This window comes from Mesocricetus auratus, unplaced genomic scaffold (genome assembly GCF_017639785.1).
Source record: "Mesocricetus auratus isolate SY011 unplaced genomic scaffold, BCM_Maur_2.0 Super-Scaffold_4256, whole genome shotgun sequence".
Taxonomy (NCBI): domain Eukaryota; kingdom Metazoa; phylum Chordata; class Mammalia; order Rodentia; family Cricetidae; genus Mesocricetus; species Mesocricetus auratus.
Window position 1 is genome coordinate 15,786,398 of NW_024429182.1, and position 7,939 is coordinate 15,794,336.

The 7,939-nt window shown below is 57.8% G+C and overlaps 1 protein-coding gene across 7 annotated transcripts; it reads left to right on the forward strand.

The window, feature by feature from the left end:
* Positions 1-657: 657 nt before the first annotated feature.
* Positions 658-6,449, forward strand: Fgf8 (fibroblast growth factor 8). 7 transcript variants are annotated; one of them, XM_040732218.1, is made up of 6 exons: positions 658-689; positions 790-1,018; positions 1,361-1,447; positions 1,709-1,856; positions 5,077-5,183; positions 6,003-6,449. In XM_040732218.1, exons 1-6 carry the CDS (start codon positions 658-660, stop codon positions 6,291-6,293), a joined length of 894 nt encoding a protein of 297 aa, XP_040588152.1. In that variant the 3' UTR covers positions 6,294-6,449. The 7 variants fall into 7 exon arrangements, with proteins under 7 accessions (XP_040588152.1, XP_005063583.1, XP_005063584.1 ...); XM_005063526.3 differs by having other exon boundaries at positions 790-826; positions 1,676-1,856; XM_005063527.2 differs by having other exon boundaries at positions 790-826.
* Positions 6,450-7,939: the final 1,490 nt, after the last annotated feature.

Here is a 7,939-nt window from a genome sequence, read left to right on the forward strand (position 1 = left end):
AGATACATAAGTAGACCCGGCCCCACGCGGAGAAATAACCTTGTCGGCCTCAAGCGCACCGGACCCCCACCAAAAATGCTGTCCCAGGCGCCCCCCATTCCTGGGCCACCCCGCCCCAGGAACGCTGGAGGAGACAGGCAAGGGTAGTGGGAGGCGCCCACACCGGCCGCCCCCGCCCCTCCCGCGGGTCCCCAGACCCCTCCCCTGGGCCAGACCCCCAATCCCAGCCCTGCCCGCCGCCCCGCCCCGGGCCGCCCCGCCCCCGCCCCGGGCGGCGACCCGGCCCCAGCGCCCAGCCGGGGGTGCGGGCTCCGGCCGCCCGCCCCGCACTCCCCCCTCGCGGCCGGTGCGGCGCCCCCCGCCCCTGCCCTCCCCCTCCCTCCCCACCTCCCCACCCACCCCGCAGGCCCGTTACCCTCCCGCCTGCTCCGGCTCCTGAGCAGCCAGCGGCCACCGGCTCCGGCAGCGGCGCAGAGCGGATCAGCGCGCGCGGCGAGCACGACATTCCACGGGACCCGCCGAGTCGCGTCGGCATCTTCGCCGGGCTCCAGCACCCCGACCTTCCTCGGCCTCCGCCCCTTCGGCTCGTCCCCCCGCGGCCTCCTGTGGGACGGCGTGACCCCGCCCGGGCTCTCGGTGCTCCCGGGGCCGCGCGCCATGGGCAGCCCCCGCTCCGCGCTGAGCTGCCTGTGAGTACCGCGGTCGTCCCCGCGTCCCCGTCGGCCGGCGCCCGCCGCGCCCTCTCCGCTCACCCCGCGCCTCTCTCCTGCCCGCTTTTGTCTCCCACAGGCTGTTGCACTTGCTGGTTCTCTGCCTCCAAGCCCAGGTAAGGAGCGCTGCGCAGAGGCGGGGGCCGGGCGCGGGGGACCCAGCTGACACTGTCGGGCAGGGACACGAGGACCGACCCTTCGGCCAGCGCAGCAGGGCTGGAAAGAACCTTACAAATCCAGCCCCAAACTACCCCGAGGAGGGATCTAAGGAACAGAGAGACAGTGTCCTGCCTAAAGTCACACAGCGAGTGAGTGGAGAGACTTTAGAACCCCAGGGTCTTGAGCCCAGCGAGTCTCAAACGCGTGCCAGCCAGGTCGGGTGGATGGGAACTTTACCTGTAGCCACACCTGGCCTCCTAGGAAGGCGGGAGCTGGAGCCAGCGGGTGTTCCTTGTCAGGGGAAGTTGGGACGAAGTTGCAGCAAAGATCTTCTCCGCTGCTCCCTGGGGAGACTGGTGGCCGGTTTCGGCCAGCGATCGTGTCAGTCTAGGAGCTTTGCACTCTCAACATTTGCTCCGTAAATTTGTCTTTATAAATGTCACGGGTCGGGTAGCGTTGCCTCGCTACTTAAAAGCACCCTGCTCCTCTAGGAAGGCCCGGGCGGGGGGCCTGCGCTGGGCAGGGAGCCCGCTTCCCTGCTCCGAGCTGGCCGGGAGCCCCAGGGTGTTTCCCAACAGGTGGGTCCAGATTCTCCCTCATCCCGGGTTCATCCATCCTGGGCTGGGTCTGCGCGACTTCCCCGCGGGGGTTGGTGGCCTGAGCCAGCATGTTGGGGGGAATGCCCCCAATCCCTGCTGGCTGCCTGGCGCGGCGGGAGGTGGGCACAAGGGCAGTGGGGACCACTCGGGACCCCTGGGCGGAGTAGCATTATAATGGCGTGCTGTGTATTTTTCAATTTCCTAAAGGTAACTGTTCAGTCCTCACCTAATTTTACACAGCATGTGAGGGAGCAGAGCCTGGTGACCGATCAGCTCAGCCGCCGCCTCATCCGGACCTACCAGCTCTACAGCCGCACCAGCGGGAAGCACGTGCAGGTCCTGGCCAACAAGCGCATCAACGCCATGGCAGAAGACGGAGACCCCTTCGGTAAGGCGCATTCCCCGGAGCCTGGGGAGGAAAGGTAGTGGACCTCGCTGCTCCCCGCCAGCCCCGGCTGCCGTGGCCAGGGAGGCCTGCGAGCTCCCCAGCTGCGAAGGGAAGGAGTTAAGGCTAAAAGGTGCCTTGAGGGTCAGCTGGAGGGAATTGTAGGGAAGGGACCCTGGGGAGGATGTGGCCCACAGGTACCCTCTCTTCCCTACTCCGCAAATGAACGAACCCAGGAGTCTCCCTTACAACCGCCCCCCTCCCATACACCTCTTTCCAGCTGCAGGTGGAGGCAGAGGGTCAGGGGAGGGGGCCCAGATTTAAGGGAAGTTCTTGAAAGAGGATATGTCGCCAGGGCCCACAAAAGGAGAGTGGGAGAAGGAAGGTCCAGAAAGCCCGGGTTTGCCCAGCTTGGAAAGGGGGCTGCTGCACACTGATCAGTGGGGTCAGTTACACGGGAGGCGAGGCCTGGAAGTTAGACTCCCAGCTCCGCCTGTGGATACCCCGGGGGCCTGAGTTGGCTGGCAGCTCCCTGTAGGGTTGCTGAGTACAGGGAGCTACTGGGGCAGGGACTGAGGACTGACTGATTTCCAGAACATTCAATATTCCTGTCTTGAGATGGGGCCAGTTTCCAGAGTCCTGGATGGACCACGAGGAAGGCAAACCCTCTGGGTGGCTCGTGTTGTTTTTAGAGAGTGGTTATTGTGAGTTTAAAAACCTTTAAATAATGACCAACTTAAACAAGCTTGAAAGGAGAAAGGAAGACACTATTAATGTGTAATAAAAAGGTGAGGCATTTTAAGAGCTAAGAAAAATGAAGAATGATATAAAACAGAAAAAGAGCCAGGCCCCCTCCTTTTTTTTAGACGTAGAGTTTAAAAGGAGTTGCAAGTCTGTAAATGTTAAAAAAAAAAAAAAGGCTAAAGATTGTTCTCTAGGAATCTCGAGAGAGACCCCTGCGTCTGGCAGAGCGATTAAAACTCTTCTTGCTTTCACCTTTTTTAACATTTCCTGAATACTTTCTCCTCTTCTCGAGCCAGTTTGGGGGATCGAGCATGTCTTGCTGCATTTTTTCAGCTTCGACGTAGCTGACTTGCCTTCAAAGCTGGAGGAGGAGACATAATTTTCCTGGGATAAATCTGTCACTGGGGTGGGAGAATGGGTTTGAAAATGTTCAGCTTTCCAAAAGCCTGGTTGGGAGACCCGCTGTAAGCTGCGTGGCTAGACTCCCCAGATCTGTCCGAGGAGAGTGGGGGCTCTTTGGGCGGCGGGGGGGGGGGGCAGCCTGCCTGGTGGCCGAGCTCCCCCGCTGGGCTGGCAGAGCCAGCCTTCAGGCCCTTTGTCCCTCCAAATTGGCTGCTTGCTGCCCTTCTCAGCTTCCCAACAAGAAAAAGGAAAGAATGGTTGCCCTGAGTTTACTCTACTGGAGCAAATGGCCCAGCATCCTTGGGTTTTTGGGGTGGGAAGGGGGAACCTTGCTGGCAGTGATGGAATTGGTCTTCAGGCATCAGAAGAGGGTTGATGCCCACTCTCTTCCCTCAAGACCCAGAGGAGGCTCCCAGGGTTCCTTGGTCTCTGCCTGCAGGGCAGTAGTTTGGGTCTGGGGCTCCAAAAACAGGCATTAGGTATACAGACTGGAGAGAGCGCTGGAGAGCCCTAAGAAAGGGAGGGAGGTACCCCACTCTGTCATATGATGCTGGGCTGGAATCTTCAGAGCAGGGTCCTCTCACCCCTTCCCTAGCCCGAGCGCATCCTTCCCTGGTCATGAAGCAACTGCTTCTTGCTCTACCAAGTAGGCACGATATAACGAACAGATTGCCTGGGTCTGAGGAGAGGTGAAAGGTTGCATTTCCCAGCTGACTTGGGGGCAGACTGGGGACTTCCTGGTCCCACTCTCGTGCCTATGTGAAGAGAGGGGGAGTTAGAGGCTAGGCTGTATGAGGACTTCATTGATAATCTCGATGCTCCCATCCCTGGTATTGGTTTTGGGGAGAGAGAGAGACATGTCAAGACGGAATTGCTTTCTCAGGGAGGAAAAGGGCTGGGCTCTGTAGCAGGGCGTTCCAGTCCTCTGCCCTATCTTCTCATTCAGTCCTTCCTCTCTTCTTGGGAACAGTCTCTAAGAGAACAATTACATAAAGGGATGGTCAGGACCAGCCTCTCAGGCAAGTTGGCCGACTCCATGAGTGGGAAGTAGGGAAGGGCACAGAATTTGGCCCCAGGCTTCTGTCACCTCTGAAGGCATTTGGCCAGTGCCTAAGAAGCCCGGCTGTGTTGGAGAGAAAAGAGTTGGTGGTGCCTACATGTTGGAGCTGGGCTCTGAGGACCGGGAAGCTCCGGGAAAGGGGCAGGATTCTCCTGGCTGGTGTCTGGCTCCAGAAAGCTGTTTTCTAAAACAGTGCTGGAAGAAACACCTCCTCCTCTTCTAACACTCATTCTAAACCGTGTGTGTGTGTGTGTGTGTGTGTGTGTGTGTGTGTGTGTGTGTGTGTGCACACGCATGCAAGTGTCCGCAGAGGTCAGAAGAGGGTGGTGGATCCCTGGAGCTGGAGTTGCAGGCAGTTGTGAGTTGTGAGTCTTCAGAAGTGAACTCCTGTCCTCTACAAAAGCAGAAGACTGAACCGGTTCCCCAACTGCTCTGTTACAGCTTGAAGAGCACGGCTGCCCAAGGGGTGGACGGATGGCCAGGGCCACTAGAACTGAAGGGGCAGGAACAGAACAAGATGGCTTCTTACCTTTGGCCTCATGGTGGGAGGTCACCACTGTCCCCAGATGTTCTTAATGATCTGTGGGGCTTGAGCTCATGATGGTCTAAGTTGGAAAGATACTCAGAGATCTCTTAAGTTAGCTATGGATCTACACAAATGAAGTTTTACTTGGTACCTCAACCTAATAATATGACTTCTAGCATGAAAGAGAGCTAAAGGAACGGAGATTTGGGCTTCTCAATTTGCCGCATCCGAACAGGTGCTTGCAAGCTGTGATCTGTCCTAGGTCTTTCGTGAGTCCAGAGGTGAAGTCTAAGGTCCTGAAAAGAGACTTCATCTTCCTTGGGGGCTGCCCAGGGCATCTGTGGACTGGGGCCAGAGCCTGTGTTTTCTGTTCCTGGCCCTTGGAGCCGTTGTTCCAGGGATAGGACACAGCCCTGGGCCAGCCGTCTGGGGTGAAGCTTTGGAACACAGGGGTTACAGATTTAGTGACCATCTCATAACTTCCCCGACAGCAAAGCTCATTGTGGAGACGGACACTTTCGGAAGCAGAGTTCGAGTCCGTGGAGCAGAGACAGGGCTCTACATCTGCATGAACAAGAAGGGGAAGCTAATTGCCAAGGTGAGGTTCCAGAAGGGAAGTGAGGCTCAGGAGCGGGACTGGACTGACTGAGCCTCTGTAGTGCACTTTAATCTCTACAAGGTGGGTGGAGAGGCATGGTACCTTGGTTACCTTAGGGTTTGTCTAACGATTAGATGGAGGAGTAAGAGAGAAGTAAAAAGCCAGAGAGAGGAAAAGCTATGAACGTGAAGGAGGAAGGCTAGGAAAAGTGTTGGGGGTGGTGATGGCAAATTCCATATATCTTTTTAACAAATCGCCAAATTGCTTTGCTATTATGTCCAATTACATGGTACCAGCATTTGGAATGTTCAGTAAGCCGCAGGCCCAGCCCCTCGGCCTAGCTCTGAAATGGCCCCATTAGTCACGGCTCCTCTCCAGCCTCAAGCTCCCCTCTCCTAGGCTTCATGGCCTGGGCCTCCAAGTCCCTCCCAGGCCTCCCCTCCCCCGCATAGGGTGGCTGTCCTGGAGGCTGATCCTGAGTCCCGAGATGCTGAGGGGGGCAGGTGGAGAAACGCGAGCAGGCCAGGCCAGACTGGTGGGCAGTAGGCCAGAACGGGCAGGCTTTGGGCCCCTCTGCCTCGGGCCCAGCCCCTCCGTGGACAACCATGTGTCACTGCTGCCCAGGAGGACAGGAAGTTGCCGGGTGGGCTGCGGGTTGTGAGGGATTAGAGAGCGGGTGCCCGGGTAGGGGGTGGGGCCGGCTCGGGCTCCCCTCGCCATCTGCTGGGGTGCCCACCTGCTGTCTGGGGCCGCTGCCCCTCTGTCTCACACGGAGGGAGGCTCCATAACACCACGTCTGTCCCCCACAACTACCTGCAGAGCAACGGCAAAGGCAAGGACTGCGTGTTCACCGAGATCGTGCTGGAGAACAACTACACGGCCCTGCAGAACGCCAAGTACGAGGGCTGGTACATGGCCTTTACCCGCAAGGGCCGGCCCCGCAAGGGCTCCAAGACGCGCCAGCACCAGCGCGAGGTGCACTTCATGAAGCGGCTTCCCCGGGGCCACCACACCACCGAGCAGAGTCTGCGCTTCGAGTTCCTCAACTACCCGCCCTTCACGCGCAGCCTGCGGGGCAGCCAGAGGACTTGGGCCCCGGAGCCCCGATAGGCGCCCTCCCGGCCCCTCCCTGCACCGCCGGCTGCGGACTCCAGAGAGAGATCAATGGGCCAATGGGCTCTGCGAAGGGGAGGAGCTGGGGAGCTGTCTTCTAGTTGTGGATATTGTTTGCTGTTGGGTTTTGTTTTTTGTTTTTGTTTTTTAACAAAAGAGAGGTTCTATTTTTGTATTCCACTTGCTGTGGTGTCTGTTTTCTTAACTCTCAGGAAAGCCCCTTGGTGACCTGAGACAGGGTTCCCGTGGGGCTCCCTAGGGTGGGTGGAGGGCTCTCTAGTCTGGCAGACGTTGTCCTGAGGTCTCAGCAATGACAGGGCACCTGGCCAGGTCAGCCAGGGCCACTCTGAGCCCCGGGCAGGTTCAGGGAGCAAAGGATTGGGCCTAGGTCAGTCCCTTAGGGATGGGTGTCAAGGGGGTGGCCGTGTACTAGTCACTATTAAATGACTGAGGTGTTTATTTCACTTGCACATTAGAAATGGGTGTGGACAGTGAGTCCTGCCAGGGATAGCCCCTTCCCATGGTGCTGTCCCAAGGGCGGGTCCAAGGCCACCCGCCGTCTAAGGACTTCCTGTGAGCCAGCTTCTCCTTAACTCCACTGCTTTCGTGGGGAAAACAGAACAGGGAGGAAAAATGGAAAGATTCTTAGGGGGCCTTGGAGCTCTCAGATGGGGACCACCTTGCTCTACTAACACTCTCCAAGCCCAGGGCCAAAAAGAACAAGCTGAAGCCCTCTGTAGTTGAAAACCCCTTTGACTGTAGATCTAGTCAGACCATAGAACTGGCCATAGTTTATAGAATCTGACTCCCCAAACTGAAATACCAGCTGCCCAATGTCCAAGATGTGTTGGGGGGCTTCCCAGTGTCCAAGGTGTATTGGGGGATTATCCAATGTCCGAGGTGTATTGGCGGGCTGTCCAATGTCTGACTGTGTTGGGGGGCTGTCCAATGTCTGAGGTGTGTTGGGGGTTGTCCAATGTCTGAGGTGTGTTGGGGGACTGCCCAATGTCTGAAGTGGGGGGGACACCCAATGTCCTGGTGTGTCTGGGGGCTGCCAAGGCTGGTGTTGACTATTGTAATATGGAATGAAGTTAACTTGGGAGATCCAGTCCAGAGCTGTGCACAGAAAGTGCCAGGTTCAGGTGCTGGAAAGCCTAGGGCACAGTTGTTCAGGAAGAGGCCAATCTGGGCTTATGGGTCTTCGGGAAGACGAGCCTGGCATGGGCAAGAGTAGGAGGGGTCTCTGGGATGTACATCATGGCATGCCAAGCAGGACGCCTGTGCCCACAGGTGGCCCACTCTTCACAACTCAGGCCTTCCATCCTGGCTGTTCCTATAGCCCAGCTACTAGGACAGTCTGGAAACTTCCCTGTGGGTCTCATTTTGGCACCTTACTTGGCATGGGTTGGGACATTCCAGAGTTATAGCCCAAGTCCCAAGCGCAGCTTTTCCAGGTGGATCAGGGTTGCCTGAAACAGAGGTTGGGGGTCTTGGTTCCTGTGTATCTTATCCAGGGCCTCAGGAAAGAGTGAGGGCCTCTGGGTAGAATGTGCATAGACACTCGGGGTGTGGGGAAGGGGCTCCAGCTAGTTCTCTTCCAGCTCCCCCAGCTCCTAGTGCCCGGTCCTTTGCTCCCCTCCCCC